Raw genomic sequence first — 24,088 nt, 5'->3', positions numbered from 1 at the left:
TTGTTTGTTTTTGTCAGCTATTAAGGTGTATGTTACACAATTCATTCCCAAACTTTGGAATCTTGTTGCTATGGAAAATACTGTGTAACTTCAGTTTACGTTTGTGGCCTTGAAATATGAACTAATGGACACAATGTATTAATTTGTGTCTACACCTTATTGTAAAATAATCATCATGTCATATCAGGGTTAACCAAAAGGATTGGTTTGTAGGTTTCATCCTAACTGTTTTTGTCATAACAGAATGAAAATGTAAAACTCTACTCTAAAATGGCCAGCTTAACATAAAAGTAAATTACTTCAAGAAATAGAGCATTACTATAAGACTGCTGAGAGATATTTTTTAATAAGGTGTGGGCATAAATGAATCAAATAAAGCCATGAGATAATGTATTATGTTTCTCAAGATCTATTATAATTGCTATTTTGTGGCAGTTATTGTATTTTTAACTGAATGAGACATAAAAACGAGTAGAATTAGAGTGTTATGGCCACAGGAACCTAAGCATGGAGATGATTGATGATAATATTACACTTGACTTCAATCTTGGAATGATGCATAAACACATACTGGTGTCACTGGTGTTGTGAAATGGATGTAGCACTCTCTATATCGAGCGAATTCTCAAAGCAAATACACTTTTTCTCCCATTTCTACCCAATAATAATCTGGAGGCCATGTATTAAGTATGAGCTTCCCACAGTCCTGGCCTCAATATATTAACTTGTGGCCTCAATATAAGAATTCATGGCCATGCCTTATTAAAAATCATCCACCATGTCACCTCCGAGTCTCCGTACATTATCTGACACGCCAAAGCTTTACTGTATATTACTGGCAGTCTTCTGTTATCGGTTAAAATGTGAAAATAGTTCAGAGTTGGGTGCTCATGGTTCCCACTTCCCCCCTAATTTTAGAGCTCTAATCTGTTATATCACACTTGCCCCTTACTAGTACAGTCCCACCTTTTTGCAATGTAACCCAGTTTCCCCCCTGTATGCAGCTGACACACTTTCAGTCATCACACGTTCGGCCTCCTTCGACACAGAAAAAAAGTAAGTCAGACTTAAAAGAAAACTACACATGTGTCACTCCGGTCCGCCGGGACTAGAAACAAGGCCAGTGGACCACAGCTTGCGGCTGTCATTTCATCTGGAATTAATGAATCGCCACTAGCAAATCTGCAGAGACGCACCGAGCTAATTTGATACTCTTTTGCGCAGAAGTCTGAAGGGAACGTGTGTTTATATTTAATATACCGTAATATTCATTTCTGTATAATAGTCTTTTATTGGCAGCACTTGCATTTGCATAAGTGGCCCCCTGTCGGAGATTATTGTTTCCCCCCTGGGCAGCTGAAGCCATTCTCCTTCTTTATATTAGTCCTGTTTGAGAGTGTAAAGTGCTAAAAACGGCAAATGCTGCTTAAATAAGTCAAGAATGCCTCGGTGTACTAAAAAGTGTGCTGGGATTTCTGGCAAGGTCGAATTTAGACTATATGGCGCTTGACAGTATGTCAGTGAAGGGCTGAAATGCGGGTAAAGTCTGCACAGACATTTCTGCCACGCTGATCCTCTGGCATTTGCATTAAATTAGGCAGTCACGTGGCATTTATAGAATAATATGTGTGGCAGCATGGGGAAACCCTTCACATGATGAAATCTGGACATTTTCTACTATAGAAATTTTTAAAAAAGCTACTGAGCTGAAATAATGCTTCTCTTTTGGAAATATCACAAGTAAAGTTCTAGCATTGTTCGAGTATTGAAGTGAATCGCATTGAATTTTCATCCTCGGCCCACCGAATGCCATACTGATTGTTCTTTCATTCATCTTCAGTAAGCACTTTATCCTGGTCAGGTTGGCGGAGGATCCGGACTCTATCCCAGGAACACTGGGAGTGAATTGTAAATACGCCATGGATTACACTCTACTAGAATACACACTGGATTAGACCCGTCGATCACAGGAAACTCATCTACACATAGGGCCAATTTAGAGTAAATCTACCTACTGGCATGATTTTTGGAGGTTGGAGGAACCTGGAAAACCTAGATGACGCCCAAAAGCAATCGGCAGATTTAATTTGCATTTAATTTTATATGTAATCAATAAAATATACAAAAACATGTCTACGAAACGTTTTCTAACATCCATCCCTGCCTTTATTCATAGCCTATAGACTAAGAAATTGTTCAAGTTCATTTTTTAAAAATAAATACCATGATATACAAAGGAGATCAAACATCAGAACTAATCTTAATTTTCCATGAGGAAGCTTCCCAAAAGAACACTTGAAGGGCACCATTTTCTTCGAATTTATGTCAGGAACAGTGTACATATATGGGACTGCATGGTGGTGCAGAGAGTAGTGTTGGTACCTGGTTCAACCCTGATCTCGGGTTACTGTTTGTGTGCAGTTCTTTGTCCATGTGTGTTTCCTCCTAGTTCTCCGTTTTCCTCCCACCTTCCAAAAACATGCCAATAGGTAGCTTTACTACAGTAAATAGCCCCTTGGTGTGAATGTGCATGTGCCTTGTGCCTTGCAATAGACTGCCATCTCATCCAGGATGTGTTCCTGGGATAGGATCCATAGTGACGGTTCTGAAAGACGATTGAATAAAAATTTCATCAGAATCATCAAACCGATTCCTGTTGGACTGAGCTTTTATAAAAGTCTCGGTTATGGGTTCTAGAGTTATAAAAGCATTCTCGCAACCTTTAACAGTCCACCAGAGCTGCTAGATGGAACTGTTATTCCTGAATGTGTGCGTAGCATAGCCCAATAAACACTGCTCTTGAGGAGTTATTAAGAGCAAATGCCTGGTTATGAGATCATTCATTTTCTGTGAAGTCTTGAGCTGGATTTGAGTAAAAGAGCTGACTTTCTTTTCTGTGATTGTGCCGAAGGTGGAGATCTGAGTCATTTTTTGCATGTCTGAGTAAGTGTTTCACAGTCAGCCGAAATAAATAAAAAGTCTCAGCACTAAGCAGCACTAAAGAGTGTTATTGTTTGTGTCGAGCCTGTGAAATGACCAAAAGCGCAATCTTTGACAGTCATGACAGCCGGTGAGTCTGAAGATAGGCCTCATTAATCAGACGTTAGCATGGCATTCCATGTCTTAAACATTAAACATGATAAAAAAAAGAAAAAAACTCTGTCATCCAAGTGCAAAATCTACTACAGTTATACTGATGTTTCGCATTACTATACTGTTTATTCATAAGGAAACATTTATACTTTAACAGCTATCAGTTAGCATAAGGAGGATTTTTTTAATGCTCTGGTATTAAATATATATCATAAATGTTCGTTCTTTGGATAGAGTTAATAGCTTCCTACGCGGGTTCTACTTGGAAAAATGGAAGCCTCGGTTAGGATTTCCTCCAGAGGGACAAGCCAAAGAACCCTTAAGCATGTTGTATTTAACCTTTTTTTTTTTTTATGTCTGAACTGATTTTGTAGCTCAGTGCACTTGTAAAATGTCAGAATCACATCCAAACCAAGCTCACTATAATTTAGTTGAAAATGTAGAATAAAGAAACAACACCTGCTTCTATGGTGTCATTATATTGCCATATGCTTTTAGAACATTCTTATATAAAGATAGGCCTCATTAGTCAGACACACATGGATTTGCATGTCCGAAATGTTAAACATGTAAAAATAAATAAATAAATTAAATTTAAAAAAAAAACTTTCATCCGAATGGAAATATCTGAAATGCTCTGCATCTGCTACAGTTATGTTGATGATTCACAGCTCGGTGTTGATATGGCCGTCCCCCCTCTCTCCCCCTTCTGATTTCGCCTTGGCCTCTAACAGCTCGTTACTGTGCAGGCATGTAGGTGTACGTGTGTGGGAGAGGGCAAATTCTGTTCATGTTAGGAATTCAAAGCTTGGACATGTCAGCTGCAAAAAAAATAAATAAATAAAAAATTCTCTTTTCCAGTTCTGAAAGAGAAGCTGCGTAGTTGGACGGAATCGTCACAAAAGGCCGAAAGCTCTCATTCAGGACTAGCGTGGCCTGATGTTAGCTCCGTGCTTGTTAATTTGTCGAAGCCTTCAGCAAAGCCTGAGAGGAACCGTCTTAAGAAATGTGTGCCGAATGCGATGGGTTGGAATGTGGTGTTGAGCTGTGCATGTCAGGTTTGAGAGACATAGTGACAGGAAAATGAAGTGTAAGTTGTACAACAGCAAGATTTCCTGCAACCGGGCATGAATGTGGGAAGACGTGACATGTGACGTGTTTGTCAGTGAATTCGGTGTTCGTGGCTTATTTATTTAAATGTGAAACCAATTTTTTTTTGCAATTTAGTTCAGATATTAAATGAACAGTATATATACACATGGAAAGCAGCTGCATTTGTTGCCTTGCTGATTTAAAAGTCAGTTAAGATGGTGCTTACATATCTACAGAAATGGAACACAACTACATTGTCAGGTTACTAAAATACGCCAACAATCGTTAACCCTAAAGTCCATTAGGCAAGACAGAATAAAATATTTTTGGGGAAAGCAAACCGAATATTGTGTGACTACACCAATAATAATTTTTTAAAAAATTTATTGATTTATTTTTAAATCTAAATAAAAGTAATAACCTATTTGTCCACAAACTGCTCTGCCACCATTTTTGTACAGGCTTGCTGATGCATAGGATTATGGAATATGTACTGTAAGCCATGTATGTTACCTTCAAATATCAGCCAGAAGAAGGCACTTTTTGTTATGATGGCAGCTCTAATGCCTTCCTGTCTTCGAATACAGCCTTAATAGGCAACATTTGTTATACACCTATCGCATCCCCAAGTGTATGGGCAGTGGTAGCTCAGAGGTTAAAGCACTGGACTACTGCGCAGAAGGTTGTGAAATCCCAGTAACACCATGCTGCTCCTCCTGGAACCTTGAGCAAGGCTGTTAACCCTCAACTCAGTTATATAATTGTACAAATGTAGCACAATTTCACTCATCTATGTAGTGGATACGACTGTCTGAGAAATGCTGTAAATGTATCACCTTTTACCCTCCCCCAAGCCATACCTGCCCACCACATACATTGTCCAATGAGAACCAATGGATACATACATTGTCCACTGAGAACCAATGGATACATGTATTGTCCAATGAGAACCAATGGATACATACATTGTCCAATGTGAACCAATGCATACATACATTGTCCAATGGAAACCAATGCATACATACATTGTCCAATGGAAACCAATGGATACATACATTGTCCAATGAGAACCAATGGATACATGCATTTTCAATGGGAACCAGTGGATACAGTACATGTATTTTCAATGAGAACCAATGGATACATACATTGTCCACTGAGAACCAATGGATACATGCATTGTCCAATGAGAACCAATGGGTACATGCATTGTCCAATGTGAACCAATGGATACATACATTGTCCAGTGAGAACCAATGGATACATACATTGTCCAATGAGAACCAATGGATACATGCATTTTCAATGGGAACCAGGGGATACAGTACATGTATTTTCAATGGGAACCAATGGATACATGCAATGTCCAATGGAAACCAATGGATACATACATTGTCCAATTGAAAACAATGTATACATGTCTTGTCCAATGGAAACCAATGGATGCATACATTGTCCAATGGGAACCAATGAATGCATGCATTGTCCAGTGGGAACCAATGGATTCATGCATTTTCAATGGGAACCAATGGATACATGCATTGTCCAATAGGAACCAATGGACATGTGCATTGTCCAGTGGGTAATTTTACTTAACTTACTAATAAAAGCTTCAATCCTCAATCCCATTTAACCTCATTCTCAATGTCGATGGTTACGCATGATTAATTCTGTCCTGATTCTTAATTGTCATTGAAGTGGACAGACAAACACGAGTGCAGGTTTTCTGGTTTTACTGCAACCAATGTAGCAAAGAAACCAAAGGGTTAGGCAAAACTCAGAAACATGAACTGCATGAACTACATGAACGTCAACTGTTCAGCAAACAGAAATAAACTACACACTAAATAAGGAAATTATAGTAAAAAAAAAAATCAAAAAGAGCAGATAACCAAAGCTTGGAACCCTCACAACACAATGTTGGTTTCGACATCACAAGTCCAGGTTAGACTCCAGGGTATTTAAAGGGAGTAGTGTAACTGCAAACAGGTGAGCGTCTTGAGTAATCATTGATTGTAATGAGGTCGCAGGTTGAGGATCATGTGAGTTATAGTCTGGAAATTCAGGAGTCACATGGGTGAATGTGACGCAAATAAATGATATCTATTAAAGTATAGAGCCAATGTTCTACTCTATCTTCCACCAAGAATACATTTTAAGGTATCAATATCAGGTTGGAGGAGCCATGGTGTGTGTGTTTCCATGGTGTGTGTGTTTCCATGGTGTGTGTGTGTTTCCATGGTGTGTGTGGTTTAGACATCACTGTACAACTAAGCTGTCACATGGCAATTAAAATTAGCATGAGAACTCTCTTAAACCTAGCACTCTATTATCCTTTCACTTCTTTTGCTTTACTGCTGTGATTATGATCAGCATGTACCAGGTATCCTTGCAAAGTCTGCTTTAATTCAGTTTTTTATTCAGCTTGGGTCTTTGTGTGCTGTTCGACCTAGGCATATAGCATGAAACTCTTTCTTTTTAAATAAAAACCAGGGTTCTGGTGTAAGCCAGTGAGCACACATTGCATGTACACATTTAAGAATGCTGTCTAATTTGATTGTCTAGATTTTAGCTAGACTGAAAGTTTAACATGTCTTTTCTATTACGTAGGAAAAAAACAAATATTGTGGTCACATACAAATCAAATTCATTACGGGCTGAAAAAAGGTGGGCAGATTTAGATGAAGGTGGACCAGGGCCAAGCAAAATAAACCAATAACAACATCTTTTCTGCACCAACAATGAACAACTGGTCATTCAGTGTTCAGCATGTTGCCATGGATACTGAATTGACTTGCATCAGTGTAGAAAATCATTTCTACATTTTTATTTACATTAGAGTGACACATTTGTCAGATGTTTTTATCAAAACAAACTAGAAGTAAGGAAGAGTCAAATCCGAGGATCCAGATCAAGTGAGGCGGTGTTGAATCTGAGGATCCAGATCAAGTGAGGTGGTGTTGAATCTGAGGATCCAAATCAAGTGAGGCAGTGATGAATCTGAGGATCCAGATCAAGTGAGGCAGTGATGAATCTGAGGATCCAAATCAAGTAAGGCGGTGTTGAATCTGAGGATCCAGATCAAGGGAGGCAGTGATGAATCTGAGGATCCACATCAAGTGAGGCAGTGTTGAATCTGAGGATCCAGATCAAGTGAGTCGGTGTTGAATCTGAGGATCCAGATCAAGTGAGGCAGTGATGAATCTGAGGATCCAAATCAAGTAAGGCGGTGTTGAATCTGAGGATCCAGATCAAGGGAGGCAGTGATGAATCTGAGGATCCAAATCAAGTGAGGCAGTGATGAATCTGAGGATCCAGATCAAGTGAGTCGGTGTTGAATCTGAGGATCCAGATCAAGTGAGGCAGTGATGAATCTGAGGATCCAAATCAAGTAAAGCGGTGTTGAATCTGAGGATCCAGATCAAGGGAGGCAGTGATGAATCTGAGGATCCACATCAAGTGAGGCAGTGATGAATCTGAGGATCCAGATCAAGGGAGGCAGTGATGAATCTGAGGATCCAAATCAAGTGAGGCAGTGTTGAATCTGAGGATCCAGATCAAGGGAGGCAGTTATGAATCTGAGGATCCAGATCAAGGGAGGCAGTTATGAATCTGAGGATCCAAATCAAGTGAGGCAGTGATGAATCTGAGGATCCAAATCAAGTGAGGCAGTGTTGAATCTGAGGATCCAAATCAAGTAAATCAGTGTTGAATCTGAGGATCCAGATCAAGTGAGGGAGTGTTGAAGCTGAGGATCTAGATCAATTGATGCACAGTCGAATCTGAGAATCTTGATCAATTTAGGCAGAGCCAAATCTGAGGATATAGATCAAGTGGCACATTGTTGAGTCTAATGATATAGATCAAGTAAGGGAAAGTCACATACAAAGATCTGGTGAGCTACAGTCAAATATGAGGGTCTAGAGTACGTGATGGAGAGCCAAATCCAAGGATCTAGATCTGAGTCGATCTGAGGATCTAGCTCACGTGTGTCAGGGTAGAATCTGAGAATCCACATGAGCTATAGACGAATGCAAGGGATCTTGATCTTTCTCTAGCAGTGTGGTAGGGTTCAATCTGAATATACACAACAAGTGAGTAAGAGTTGAATTGGAGTATCTACATCAAATGAGTTGAATCTGAGGATATAGATCAAGCAAGGCAGAGCTGAATCCGAGAATCTAGTTCATGTGAGGAAGAGTCGATTCCGAGGATCTAGATTAAGCGAGGCAGAGTTGAATCCAAGGCTCTACGTACCTTAAGTAAGGCAGAGTCAAAGCCGAGGCTCTAGATCAAGTGAAAGTGTTGAACCTGAGGATCCCGATCAAGTGAGGCTCAAAGATTCAATATAGTTATAAAAACAAAAAAGTATTTTTTTTTTGCACAAGTATTCACGCCCATTGCTGTGAAAACCTGAAATTACTTCTGGTGCAGTTACCATCACAATTCACATAATTAGTTAAATGAAGTCGACTTGTGTACAATTAAAGTGTCACATGATCTCAATATGAATACTCCTGTTCCTGGAAGGCCTCAGAATTTGTTAGAGAACATACCTAAACCGGCAGCATCATAAAGACCTATGAGGTTTCAGAACAACTCCAGGACAGAGGTTTGATTATTAATGTGTTTTTTTATTATGTGTTTTTTACTGTAAATCAGGGCCTCAGTGCCGTTATTTTCTCCAGGGCAAGCTTCATCAAAGATTACGTGGTGGCACAGATCATTTTGAAGGGATCCCAAAAAATAATTCTCGAGTGTTAAGCATATGTACGCTCAGTGGGACTGAGCTGGTGGTGTTTGAATGGCTCTCCGAAGAGTCTTCAAGCATTTCTTATAGACTTTATTTGGTTCTGTATTAGAATTGTGAGCAGCCTGAACTCTGTTTACTTACAGACCAACAAATCTCCAGTCATTGAGATGGAATTATTACTGAATGCTTTTTAATGGATATCTCAGAATATCTTTTTTTATTAGGTGTTCACCTAAAAGCTTCCCCCGCCCCCTTTTATTATGGATTTCATTTGTTGGTAGAATCACAGAGTCTTCCCAAGCTATACATACAGTATGACAGTGAAGACTGGATTTAGTATATATGCGTGAATAGCTTATACAATAGCAAAAAGTATTGTCTATTGGCATGTGTTTTTCAAATCCAATTTTTGCTTTGAAGAAAATTAGCATATTACCTCGGTTCTTCAGATTATGCAATGAAATCTGTTCACCAGTTGCTTTGATCTGTTGGTGACTCGTGGCCTTGGTGTACCGCACAGCCGTTTCCTTGAATAACAACCATACACGATGTTCCGGTTGGATTCGTAACCTTGAGACTGGCACATTTTCACTCAACGGCGTTCGTTCAGAGCCTTGAACACCCTTCGACGCCCCCGCACTCAGCCTTTTTCTTATTGCTCCCACTCAGCATGCGCTCATTCTCTACCTCTGTACCTCATTCCCTCTCAGTTCTCTACAGCCGCTTCACTTCTCCTCACTGTACTCACAATCATGTTTATTTACACGTGGTGTTATGAAAGATATGATGGATGTCTAGATAGAGTTGTTGTTTGGTTATACAGGAGATCTGTACTTACACTGTTTACTCAAAGGACGAAGACACATTGGTGAAAGATTGGTAATTAAATGCTAATCAGATGGGGAGTCATGTTTTGCATGAAATTATCGCTAACCTGCTATTAACGGAACCTCCGAAAAATGATGATGCACATTTATACATTTATATAGCATCCTTTGTTTTACTTCGGGGTGCTGTATATATTCTAATCACGCTGGGATTCCTGTTAACCTCCTCTATTTATGTATTCATTCTATAATCTTTCATTTTTTTCACATGTAACCGCTTTATACTGGTTGGAGCCTTGAAATTTTTTAAAACTCCATTATAACTCTGATACAATGTCCTGCTTTGACATTAGCGTGATCGACATCTGGTCTCTTTTCACATGATTGGTGAAAATATAGTACCAACCAACAAGTGAACACAAAAAACACTAAACATTTCACAAATATTTTAATATTTAATGTATTTCGGGGTGGCGTTGTACTTTAAGAACCCTTGAGGAACTGTTTTTTTTTGGGGGGGGGGGGGGGGGTTTGTAACCTTTAAACCCTGATACGAATTTGGTCAAAAACATGAATTTGCAAGTGCATGTTGGTCATTTTTGTATTCCTGTTTTTGGTGTGAAGTATTCGAAAATAGGTCAGTGATGAGGCATCTGTATGTGTGTGTGTGTGTGTGTGTGTGATTTATTGTGCTGAACACAGGATCTTGGCCACTGCTGGAGCTCACATGAACATCCCAGTGGACCTGAGGACTCTGAGAGCAGTGCGAGTCCTGAGACCTCTCAAACTCGTCTCAGGAATTCCCAGTAAGCGTCTCAAATTTATTTAATGAACTCTATGTGTATAGCACAAGAGTACCCAAGAGCGTAACGTTTAAACCTTGAAAATACGATCCATGTCGAATAATAAATTGTTCAAATATGCTCTTAATTCCCAATAAACTCCCAACAGTCTTGAGCAAACATCACATCTTTACCCGTACATCAAAATGGCTGCAATTGATGAATATGCATGGTTATGCAAATTGGAAAGGCAACTTAGCTCGACTAGCTACTAGACTGACTAGCAAAGGCTGAGCAGGTCAAACTGGTAGACCATCTTTACTAGCTGGTAAGTGTTGGTAGAAACTGAATTACTAAAGCTACTGATTTCTATTAGTATAATAGACAAAAGTGTGGTCATTAGGAAAATCTCACACATTTAGTAATCAATTTAGTTTAAATAATTTTATAATTAGTTTTATTTATTTATTTAATTCTCGCAAACATAGTCTGCCAGTTTGACCGACTTGGCCAGTGTTTTGGCAGCTACTTGCTGGTCAGACTAAGCTAGATTTTTCAGTATGAGTCTTGGTTTATTCAAGTATCTCTGGCACAGTGAACCGAGAAGCAGCGATTCTCTAAAGACAGTAATGATCTTAGTTGCAGGTAGAGGAATGCCCACTTCTCACAATCCGGTTCTGGTTTATAAACCCGTAAGCCTGCCTGCCCAAATGCTTCACTCATGAATGTTCAATTTTTCGGAAGAAAAATGTGTTCAACTTTCTTTGGCCAACTTTGCCCAAAACAGTAATCTGTCCAATTGGAATCAGTGGAATTAACCGTTGAAAAGGTTTCGAGTGGGTTTGTTACAAATCCTCAGTGCATACCTCAAACTAGTCACATGAATCCTGAGCATTTGGTTCAGACTAGCTTTCTAATGAATCCTGAGCATCCTGAGGAATTCTCTCACTGAGCTCATTCTCTGGTTTCTTTCATTAATAACAATTACATCCTGCTCACTATAAATAGCCCACCTTAGAATATCTTATCATTGATCTTCATAATAAGCCAGCCACCTTCATCAGCGGCCACACCAAACACAGGAGCTAGTGTCTTTGAATTTCAGGCTGTAATCGCCTTTGTGCCTTCGTGAATACATTGCATCATGACTGTATATAATAACACCGTATCTCCAGTGCTGTCCAAAAGTCTCATGAAATCTAAATCGAATCAATAGCCGGTGCTTGTTGCGCAAGTGTTAAAGGAAATCGGCTGGTAGGATATTTCCAAGCATCTTCGACAACTGGATCCGTATTGACTGTTTATAGCTGCTATAATGTAAGTGATAAGAGGACCTAACTTGTCTTGTGGACGTTTCGCAACATTAAATGTAACAAAAAAATTCATTAAAAAAATATGTCATTCTTTAAATAAAAAGAAAGGTAATTCGGTGGCAAATTGGTACGGTACATAAGATGTGAGGTGTTATTACTAAAGTTGTTATTTTCCTAAAACCGCAGACCATGCTGTGTTTTATTACTGGGCCATATAACAACAAAGCAATCAAAACTGTATATAAAAGCCGTCCATTAATATAATATTAAAATATTTGGAAGATGAATGTTTGGAAACCTAAGATGTCCTCTTTGTAAATAAAACATATTATTTGAAATAATAATGAATATTAGTAGTAGTAGTAGGTGTTGTTGTTGTAGTAAATATAATTTGTATTATAAATTATTACAATTATCCATACCTGCCACAGATTTTGTGATGGTGTTGAAGTAAGAGTTCCATGTGTAACATCAGGTTTGCAGATTGTTCTGAAGTCCATCATCAAGGCGATGGTTCCTCTGCTGCAGATCGGCCTCCTGCTGTTCTTTGCTATCCTGATGTTCGCTATCATCGGCCTGGAGTTCTACAGCGGCAAGCTGCACCACACCTGCCTTCCCCAACCTGACATCCTTGGTTAGGATCGTCATTAAATAATATAATAGTGAATGAGAATTAAAGCAGATTGGAGATAGAGCTGAAAATTTTCCATTTTCCAAAATTTTCCATGTAGGAAATTTTCCATTTTTGTGTTGTGAGATGTTTTTTTTTTTTTTTCTCACTGGGTGGGTTTGTATTGCCGTCAGATAACGAGACAGTGGACTCCTCCGAAGTGGAGTTTGCCTGCGGCGTACGCAGGTGTCCGGAGAAATACGACTGTAATGGCTCGTGGATTGGGCCGAACGATGGCATCACTCAGTTCGACAACATCCTCTTTGCAGTGCTCACCGTGTTCCAGTGTATCACCATGGAGGGCTGGACTGCTGTTCTCTACAATGTAAGCTTGCATCACTTATATAAATCTGTGACTGTGGCCATGACGGTGGTAGTTTGCCACCACGGTGGTGGAGTGCCACCTGCGGTAATGTCAAATGACACGCAACGTTAATATTTCTGCTTGAGTGGACACTATGACAAGTACAACATTCTGTATACGAGTGTAATAATAATACCAGTTGCGATATTCGTTTGTATTTATAACCTACCATATAGCGGGAGATTTTATGTTAATACGCAAATTTCGTAATCATAATCAAAAGCCTTTTATGGTGGTGTCTGTCAGTTTGGGCCGGGTTTGTTTGAGCAGCAAAATCCGGTCAGGCGAATTCTGCGATTTCGCTTCGGGTTCTGCCGCTGCGATGGATCTTGGGAAACCAAATGTTACATCGGCGATCTGGGAACATTTTGGATTCGTGCCTAATGAGAGGTGATCCAATAAATTTGGATGAAGCCATATGTAGGCTTTGTGGGGGAAAAAGGCGTCACCCAGCCGCGTTTCTTAATTTTATTTAATATGACGATTTTTAACAATTTATTTAGGTTACCATCCTACTGGTATTTCTTTCAAAGTTTTATAGGCTTGTGGTATACGACACCTGTAAAAGAAATAAAGTATTCGTCAGAGAAACGCGCGACCGTGTTTAACACCATCTCTTTATTATCCACTAATTCTCCTTCTCCCCTTGCGTGCGATCACAATACCGTATCCCACAGCACCCCCAGGCTGTTTCTCATTGCAACAGCACGACGCAACAAGGCTGTATTGAGTTGTTTCGATGACGGAATTGCTCAAATAAAGCCTCATTTAATTTTTATATATTTAGGTTTTTATTTAATTTAAGCATGTAAAATTATATATATTATTATTATGTTATATTATCTTATATTACCTCAATTGCCCCCCCCCCCCCCACACACAACCACCACCACCACTCACCGCGGTGGTTTGGTCATTAACCACCCTACAACTTTTACTTAGGATCACTTTTTAAACCTAGATAACGTACGAACGTTCATGAAAGGTTTGGTCATTTTGAGTGATAAACTATGGTCCGTTTTCAGAATCGATCATTTAAGGTAGCAATTTATGTTCAGATTTATGCAGGGAACATCCTTTGCATTTACAGCCACGCTACACCGGAGCTTAACTTAATTCACACGTCCGATTTCGCCCGATTGTTATTGTATAGAACTTAGTTGTGTCTAGAATTGTTCTAAGTCCAAACATAATATAATCAGGTGATAGAAAATACGGACTGAAATGGCATTCTATCACCCCGCCCCTCCCCACCACCCCCGCTGTTAGGTGCAATACATTTGGCATAAAAGTAAAGCACGATACAATACACTTTAGATTAATATAATGATATATGAATGAGGATAAAGACCCAGTTTTAAATAAATATCTAACAGTAGTCTAATGAGTCGTGAATATGCAGTATTAAGGCCTGTCATGAACGGGATGCGGAAAGGATCCTACTTATCATTCATTTATTCATTCAGTGTCTCAGTAGAACGGCGGGCAAAATGGCTCTCAGTTCAAGGTCAAAATTGAAATTCTTTCGCTTTAGGCAAACTCCACCCGAGCACACAACCCCCGCACATCTGTCCAAGTAATGTGTAATTTGTAGCTACAGAAAAACTCACTCCACAACACCAGAGGCCTCCATCACCTGAGTACTAACCCACTTCCAGGATACCGAGCTCACCTGATTCCCATCCCTTCCTCATTCAGAGCTAGTATACAGTATAAACATTAGTTTCCAGGTATGCGTTGCGAAGTCTTGCCTGTTTTATCGTCTGCGATTCTGAGCTGTTTGTTATTTCTTGTTCTGGTATTTTGGATCTCAGACTGTTTGTCATATTTGCTGATTTTCTTTGTCCCGTTGGATTTTGCTCACCCTTTTGTCTGCCTATGTTTGGTATGGCATTCGGTTCAATAAACACCGCTCTTCTGTTCAGCAAAATCTCATTGTGTTACGGGAGGTCTGAAGATCTAGCAGATTTAGGTTTATCTCATAATAAATCAAATATGACGTTAAACAAGTGTGAATGATGTGATCGGATGAGGTCGTATGGTACAAACTATATATCTCCACCCTGAATACTAACCTTAACCTTCTCAATATTTAGTGTGATTGGAGTTCTGTAATACTATGTCAGTCTGAGATCATTTGATACTAGAGATTCTGGTGTGACCTTGGTGTGTTTTTGGCATTTACCATTTTGGACGTTCCATCAGATTCCAGAAATTAGGCTAATCATACCTCTGTTCTCCCATACGTCCTTAAACTAATGAATGTCCCATGCGGCGTTTTTTATGAAGCTAACAAATGCACCGTTTTATAACTACACTTGGGTTGTTATTCTCAGGTGCAGGTTAAAATATGAAGTAGTCAAGATTTTCTGATAAAAAAACAACAACAACATTTTTTTAAATTCCAGCAACAATCTACAGTGTATCTCTGTGAATGGTCCTTAGATATGAAGTATATCAATATTTTTATATAATGAAAAACATCATGTTACTGAAGTTCAGTGCGCTGATGATGTTTGTTTATGAGGGAGAAAGAGCTGTTATGCTGTCAGGAGACCTACACCAACACAGGTTCATCAGACTCACTGTGTGAGGGTGGATGGATCTTTTTGTTCTGATTACACTGAATTTCAACTCCTTCTTATGTTTAAAGCACAAACTACTGTACTGCTTTACTGTACTCAACACCATTTTTTATAGCCTTGCAGCAGATGTCTGATAGTCCAGTAAACAACACCTCATTATTATGTCATTTAAGAGATACTGTTTGTGTGAATTAAATATTGTTCTGGTACGACCTTGGCCTGGTGATTTTTTTTTTTTTGGCTTTGGTTGTTTTGGACTGTCCATCAGTCTAATGAAAGTAGGCTAATAACACGTCTGTTGTCCGATATGTCCTTAGACTAATGATGCGCTGGGTCCCACGTGGAACTGGATATACTTCATTCCCCTCATCATTATTGGCTCCTTCTTCGTGCTAAACCTGGTGCTTGGTGTCCTTTCAGGGTGAGAACCTCACAGAACATACTCCTGTTTCTCTAACAGGACAAATGTAACATGCTCTTTTTAGCTAATGGCGTCAATCCTTGGAAATATGTCTGCAACCAATATGCAACTAAGAGGCCTAGGGTAACTTTCCAGATGATGCGACCACCAGCGTGCTTCACTGTAGGGATGATGAGTAGTATTGTTTTGTTTTTTTGGCCAAACGTAGCTTTTGAACCAAGGCTAAAAAGTTCACAGAACCACTTTCCACATGTTTGCTGAGTCTCCACCATGCAACTCTAAACAGGATGTCCTATGGCTTTCCAGTCTTCCATAAAGCCCAGCTTTGTGGAGTGTCCATGCTATAGTTTGTCCTATTAACAGCTTCTTTCATCTGAGGTGTGGATCCCGTCAGCTTTTTCAGAGTTACCCTTGGCTTCTTGGTTGCTTCTCCTCTGTACACAGTCAGCTGGATAACCTCCGCTAGTTATTATATACAGTATAATCTCAATTAAATCCATTTCCGTTCTAGGTTGGAACACTACACAATATAGACAACTTAAAGGGGGCTGAAAACGTATGTAAGGCACTGTAAACAAGAATCAGTATTTTTCTCACCCGCATAATCCGCAGTCAGAAAGGACATGTCTTTCCTGTGTGACTAACATTTAGAGAAAGATCAAATGTGCTGTCAATGCCCAGCAATAGTAAGTCATTAATAAAGTCAAACTCTCAAAGTCAAATCACTGCTCATTTTTTTGTTGTTGTTTGCGTTTGCGTTTGAAGTTGTCCTGGTGTTTGACGTGTGTCCTGTTCCCCATAGTGAGTTTGCTAAAGAAAGAGAGCGTGTGGAGAATCGACGAGCCTTCATGAAGCTTAGACGACAGCAGCAGGTGGAGAGGGAGCTTAATGGCTACCGTGCATGGATTGACCGAGCAGGTACGGTATTTCATATTTATCCCATTTGCTATTTTGAGCCTTCGTGTGCTTTATAGTATACCGTTCGCCCATGATATAGTACGTGCTGCAAATGTCCTTACTTCCAAAAATCCAGACAATTAATGAAAATAAAATAAGACAAAAATATGGCAAAGACCTTAAACGCAATCATTTGCATTGTCTATTATGTACATTGTCTATTATTGTCAAATAGGCAGTTGATGAAGAGCAAAGACAAGTCAACGAAGCAACCAATACGCAAGGACAAGCGTGCAACCTGATTGGTTACTGCTACCATAAACGTGCTTCAGTGCGTTCTCAGGATGATGAGCAGTGTTGGGTTTTTGCAAAACACTGCACTTTGTACCGAAGCCAAAAAGTCCTAATCAGTCCAGAGAACACGTTTTTTTATTATTATTATTAGTTATTTTAACTAAAAGGATGTTCAGTATTTCAATCAATCAGTGAATCAATCAATCCCATGAAAGCGAGTCGTATGGTCTCCCACTACTCCCAAGTTTACCGAGTGTGAACCTTTTAGTTCCGCTAAAAGGCCTCCCAGTTTAGTTGCCTACGCCACCCTTGGTACGACTCGATCCAGCCTCCCACCTGAGCCGAGCAAGCAGGTAAGCGGCAGTGTGTGGAAACACAGCGGCTCTGTGAAGCCTCTGCTCTTCTGTAGGAGCTGCATGGCAAACTCGCTCTCCCACGCAGATAAGGGTTAGCAAAGAGGTGAGCCTGACTCACAGACTGGAGTGTGCTAGTGTGTGTTTGTGTGTGTGTGTGTGTATGTGAGACACCCGCTCTGTATAGTCATTGTTTTCTACAGTGCAAGGGATCAGATTTAAGCGGCATTCTGGTACAGAGAACTTTAATCAGTCTCGAATGATGGACTCCAAACACCAGCCACTTTGGCATTTCGCTTTGACATTGCTCACTATTCAGAACAGTTTGCGCTTAGTGTCATTACGTTTCTTTTCTCTTTCTCTCCACAGAGGAAGTGATGCTCGCAGAGGAGAATAAAAACTCCGGAAGGTCTGCATTAGAGGGTATGAGGTTTATTATTCATGTATTAATGTGCCTTTTTGTTCAGTGCACTCACACACACACACATATTACAACCAATAAACAAATAGACATAAGTATGCATCTCCAGTTAAATTACTCCTGCGCTGTAAAACGCTTTACTGCATTTATATTCGCAGTGAGACACATCGTCCTGACGGTGCTATTATATTAATTTTACCCTTTGAGTCGTAATGTATTTATTTTCTAAAAGGTTCGCTGGACCTTCCTCTTCTCAGCGTACGTAGTAGAGATTTTCTAACGCTTGGAACACCAAAGTACAAAGCGTATACGTGACTTCTACGTTATATAGAGCACAAATAGTATTAACCCTTCCTCAAACGTTATTAATTCTGATCAAAACTGACAGTTTAAGCCCTAAAATCGAAAAATTCAAAGGTGTCGTAAAATCCTCGACATTCACATCGCAAGAATTGGATTCTGTATTAACGTGCCACGTCCATCGGTGGATAGAACGTCGTAACGTTTGCCTGTTATGTTGCTTAGCAACCAACGCTCCCTGTTTACCGACGACGCTGCATCACGGAAGGATTGTTTATACTAGTTAATATTATTCATAATCAGTTGAATTCTTTATTGAACACGGGATTTTAGCTTGTCGTTTTCTTCGTCATTTTATTGAAACTTCGCTTTGCTTTGGTCAAACTGTGCTAAGCGAAACACCCTTACGTAGGATAAGATGACTGTAGCGCACATTCTTGAGCGGCTTATTGCTTTATTATAGCACAGTGTTATCGAATTCTGAAATCTGATTGGTCAAAAGGGGTTGATTCATTTTCTATATAATATGAATGTGTTCATTAATCTAAGACTTAATAGAAGGACCTTTAACAAACAGATTAAAGAAAAAAGTGATAATAGGAACTTGTTTGGAAGACATAAGAAATGAAAATAGAAGAAAAAGAAAAAAAAAACGTAATTATTGGCAAATTCCTGTTGCATAATGATAAGGAGTCTTTATTAGCCATATAAGCATTACAACACAGTGAAATTTTTCTTTTTGTATATCCAGCATGTTAGTAGGCTGGGGTCAGAGCGCAGGGTCAGCCATGATACAGCGCCCCTGGAGCAGAGAGGGTTAAGGGCCTTGCTCAAGGGCCCAACAGTGGCAGTTTGGCAGTGCTGGGGATTGAACCCCCGACCTTCTGATCAGTAACCCAGAGCCTGAACCATCAAGCCACCACTGCCCCAAGCCACCACCACAAACACTGCCCCCAAGCCACCACCACCACCACCACTGCCCCCAAGCCACCACCACCACCACTGCCCCCAAGCCGCCACCGCCACCACCACCAGCACTGCCCCCAAGCCACCACCACCACTTCCCCTAAGCCACCACCACCACCACTGCCCCCAAGCCACCACCACCATCAATTCCCCCAAGCAACCACGACTGCCCCCAAGCCACCACCACCACCACTGCCCCCAAGCCACCACCACCACCACCACCACTTCCCCCAAGCCACTACCACCACCACTGCCCCAAGCCACCACCACCACCACCACTTCCCCCAAGCCACCACCACCACTGCCCCAAGCCACCACCACCACCATTTCCCCAAGCCACCACTACCACCACCACCACTACCCACAAGCCACCACCACTGCCCCCAAGCCACCACCACCACCACCACTGCCCCCAAGCCATCACCACCACCACCACCACCACTGCCCCCAAGCCACCACTACCAGCAGAAGAATAAAACACTTCAGGATGCGCTGGTGTAGGAAAATAATCAACATTGGGGTGTTAACAATAACTCCACCTTACATCAGGATGCACCACGCAACCCTGTCGCTGATTATTTTCCTATAACAGCATGCCCCCTAGTGTATTATTCCTTACATACCGTATATAGTGTATTTTCCCATTTACAGTTTACAATAAAAACAGCTCAATTACATCTGAACTATTTGTGAGCTAGTCCCAAGTAGAGCAAGATACAAGACAGCATGTGATAGATAGAAACACATGTCTTTCTAACGTTGGCTTTTCCATGAATATTATATATTTTTTTTAAATAACCGCACATAAAAAAAACACCATCGTGGTTTATATTAGAATGGTCATGAGATCACATGATTGGTAAAGACTACTGCTTCTTCCCGACGATCAGCTCTGTATACATTCAGAGCCCAAGCCCGAGCCCCAGCAGCAGGACGCTACGGCTCGTAAAGCGCACTGACGATGGTCGCTCTCTCGTTGCAGCCATTCCAGTCACCACAGCACTGATCCTTTTCCGTTTTTCACATGCCCACTGATGCGGTGTGCCTTTGTTCGGCCTCTGCATTCAGGCTTTTGCAGAAAGAAAAAAAGGTCACTCACGTCTTTCACGTTTGCGAGCTGGTCCCGACAGGAGCACGAAACGAGGCTGTGTGAAAAAGACATTGCCTTTTGGTTTGGAGTCTTAGGTTGTGATATTCATATGTTCACTGCAGTAATTACGCTTTTTCGTTCCATTGAAGTGTTGAAGCGAGCCACGAGCAAGAAAAACGCGAGGCGTCGTGGAGAGGACAAATATTCAGAAATCGCAACAGTTGGTTAGTAACATCACTTTGACTACATCCATATGCTCTCTCTCTCACTCTCTCTCTCTCTCTCTCTCTCTCTGAGCCTGTGTCTCTGTCTTTTTTCTCATTCTTTCTCTCTCAGTTTCTTTCTGCAAGACTTTTGTGCTTGGTTTCTAGTTTATTTTTTGCCTACAAAATAAGTGTGAATAAGTCTACATAACATTGACATAAGCTCTTCATGATAACCAACATAAACGTGCATAAACATTTATAAAAGTGTATTTGAACAGGCTTTAATTAAGACCCCGTTTGGAATTTTTAATCTCACGTGAGATCGATTCGTTTTCCTTTTTGACATAAGGTCGTGTAAGAAAAAAAAATGAAGAGCGTGTCGAAGATCTCAGTGAAGAATAACTTAATCGCAGCACAGCAGTGACAAAGTACACGGAGCACTTCGTTCGGGTTCGTCAGAGTCAGAGTGAACCCCGAATAATATCCGCTCGGATCATTTTATACTGTGTTTCAAATCAGGTTTTCTGTATGTGATGTAAATGAAGTTTCATTCGAAATGTAAATTAAGGAAAGCATTCGATGCGATCGCTTTCCGTTCTCACAGTTGTTACAGGTGTGACCCCACCAAATGGTGAGGTGATAGGGTTTATCGAGGCAGATGTCTTTCTGAATGATAATTACGGTCACGTAGACCTTTGTTCAGGGATGGTTCTTGATGTCCAACTGCACCTCCCATGCTATAACCGTGTGAATGTCACTTTAGGTGGTATTATACGCATACTGCTGAGATTGAAGTGAAGTGTCCCTTTGATAATTCGGCATTTTTGGGGGAACAAGCTCATGTGTTAGGGGTTCGGGGTGGAATCTGCTGAGAGGCAGTCTGTCATTTCTTACAGTTGTTATGATGCTTACATGAGAACGTTATAACAGCTGACTCTGGTTCTCATAAAAACCTTATAAGTAGTCAAACGATGCTCAGTTTACAGATAGGCCAGAAGAGTACAGTGTCCTGGCACTGTTGTGGATATTCATAAAACTTTGTAGGTAGAAATATGAAACTTTAAGGTCCGACATCATGATGAGCAGTGTTCAACCTTTCCGATTATCTTCATTTGGCAAGCTAATCCAATCACAACACCACCATTATGTAGTTATTCATTTTCACTACTCGACCAGTAATTCCAGAAAAAGAAAAAAACAAAAAAACAATCTACTAGTTGATTAGTAATTTTTTCTCCATCGTTAAGTCAACTACTTTGTACATAAATGCTGATAAACAACAGCTTCCGATCATATTTCATTAAGCATTTACAGGCTATAAGTGATATTTTAGGCTGTAAATCAATGCAGTAAATGTGAAAAATAATAAATCGGTGTATCATATTACACTATTTAAGGATGTACCGGTGGTTAAAATGTATCACTGTACTCCAGAGTTGGTGGCTCGATGGAAACTGCTGATTCTTGAACTGAGAGTGCGTAGCATGGAAGCTCATGTCCTTCTGCAGAGCTCTCCTTATATCGTCTCATGTACACAGCAGCTCTTCAGCAGCATCTTGGAGGTTTTTCCATGTGCAAAAATGAAGTTGAGACTTGCCTACGTGGGCCCAGTCTGAAATAGAGTATGTTCAGACTACAAAGTACATCTATCTGCTTTCTTACCATCTGCCCCTCTGTTTTAGTGAATGTATTCGCCTGTACAAACCCTAACTCTGACATACATAAAGCACAGCAAGTCAATTGTCATGACATTCAAGCAAAAGTTAGCCTGTAACGCAAAAGTGCTGTAACGCCGAACTGACGCAAGAGTTATTATAAAAGATTGATGTCAATTGTTATTAAGATCTTATGAACGCTACCCTTCAGTTGCTATAGTATATCATGTTGCGTGGTGTGACAGCATGACGTTGGCTCTGTGTTTGCGTGCATGTGTTTCCCAGGTGGGCCCAGGCCTCCGGTGAACATCCGCACCGTGAGACGCGGTCCCGCTGCCTACCTGCGCCGTAAAGAGCGCATGCTACGCTTCTCCATCCGCCGTATGGTCAAGACGGACAGCTTCTACTGGATAGTGCTCAGCCTCGTGGGCCTGAACACCATCTGCGTAGCCATCGTCCACCACAACCAGCCCGAGTGGCTCACTGTGCTTCAGTGTAAGAGCCGGGTTCTGCTTACTGCTTAAGAATGGCTCGACCCAGGCCATGGGACATCAATGTATTTTATATTTCTCTTTTTATTTGAATATGAATATATTCATTTTGATACCAATGGAAATGTATATATTTTATATTTAAATTAAGCATTAAACACTTTTCATGCTTAGGGAACCTCTTGGTAGATCTTGGCAAAATCCAAATCCTAATCTGCTTCTCTTCGACGTTCATGTGATGACTACAAATCAGAGTTTACGTAATTGCAACTTTATAACTACATAGAGACATGACGTTATCACGTCCTTTTTTTTTTTTTAAATACAGTTTTTCTTTTTTTCCCCTCCTTCTTAATTTGTGTCTATTTTCTTGTTAGTGATTCATGTAAGAGGCGCTGTCAAGTGATTCGCAAAATAAGACTCCCAGCATTGTGAGTCAGGCCGGAATATAAATGAAGGCCAGAATGTGGTCAGATAAATGTAGGACTTGAAAGAGAGCCTGCTATCAAAGGGATGCTCGGTTCCTGATCTTAGCATCTCTCTGATATTCAGATGCTTAGTGATTATCATGGAAAAATGATTAGCTGCTCATCTGTGACATTAGTACATCCAGTTTTGATACCGTAAGGGCTCGTTTTCAGTCTAGTCCAATCCAGGAAGTAATTCTTCACTTGATGATCTCTACCAGTCAGATGTAATATTATAGGATTAAAAAAAGACAATTGGGAATTATTGCGATTTAGACCACAGTACTGTTGAATTCTTTGTTCTGACTGGACAGAAGGTGTTGATTCATTTTCTATACTAATGTTCCCACTTACCTGGGAACCTGTACCTTAACAGCTCATTCATAATAAGAAAGGGATTTTTAAAAATGTGTTGTAAGGATGAAACACATGCACGTCAAGAAATTAGAATATCGTGGAAAAGTTCATTTTTTTTCCCGTAACTGAATTCAAAAAGTGGAACGTTCATGTATTCTAGATTCATTAGACATAAAGTGAAATATTTCGAGCCTTTTTTTTTCCTTTGTTTAAATCTCGAAGATTACGGCTTACAGTTTGTGGACATCAAAAATCCAGTATCTCAAAAGGTTCGAATAAAGAATTTATAATACAGAAATGACGACCTTCTGAAAAGTATGGTAATAAATGCACTCGATACTTGGTCAGGGCTTTAATCCTTTTGCATGAATTACTGCATAAATACCTCGTGGCATGGAGGCGATCAGTCTGTGGCGCTGCTGAGGTGTTCTGGAAGTCCAGGTTGCTTTGATAGTGGCCTTCAGCTCGTCTGTATTGTCGGGTCTGGTGTCTCTCGTAGATTCTCTATGGGGTTCGGGTCAGGCGAGTCGGCTGGCCGATCAAGCACAGTAATACCACGGTCAGCAAACCAGTTACTAGAAGTTTTGGCACTGTGGGCAGGTGCCATGTCCTGCACAAAATAGCACTTGATATAGTCCTGTTATTTTCTATTTTATTTTGTTTCATTTTTCACAGATTTTTTAAACTTAAT

At 40.3% G+C, this 24,088-nt stretch overlaps 1 protein-coding gene across 1 annotated transcript in view; it reads left to right on the top strand.

The window, feature by feature from the left end:
* Positions 1-24,088, top strand: part of cacna1eb (calcium channel, voltage-dependent, R type, alpha 1E subunit b) — an 85,443-nt gene that overhangs the window by 13,444 nt on the left and 47,911 nt on the right. Inside the window, exons 4-11 of the mRNA XM_053629658.1 lie at positions 10,468-10,571; positions 12,336-12,494; positions 12,665-12,855; positions 15,797-15,900; positions 16,703-16,818; positions 17,814-17,867; positions 20,371-20,445; positions 22,368-22,577. Of these exons, the coding sequence (XP_053485633.1) occupies positions 10,468-10,571; positions 12,336-12,494; positions 12,665-12,855; positions 15,797-15,900; positions 16,703-16,818; positions 17,814-17,867; positions 20,371-20,445; positions 22,368-22,577 (1,013 nt within the window). The remainder of the gene's footprint in view (positions 1-10,467; positions 10,572-12,335; positions 12,495-12,664; positions 12,856-15,796; positions 15,901-16,702; positions 16,819-17,813; positions 17,868-20,370; positions 20,446-22,367; positions 22,578-24,088) is intronic.

This window comes from Ictalurus furcatus, chromosome 7, assembly GCF_023375685.1.
Source record: "Ictalurus furcatus strain D&B chromosome 7, Billie_1.0, whole genome shotgun sequence".
NCBI lineage: Eukaryota > Metazoa > Chordata > Actinopteri > Siluriformes > Ictaluridae > Ictalurus > Ictalurus furcatus.
Note: the sequence above shows the minus strand (reverse complement) of the source record. Positions and strands in the feature narration are given on the sequence as shown.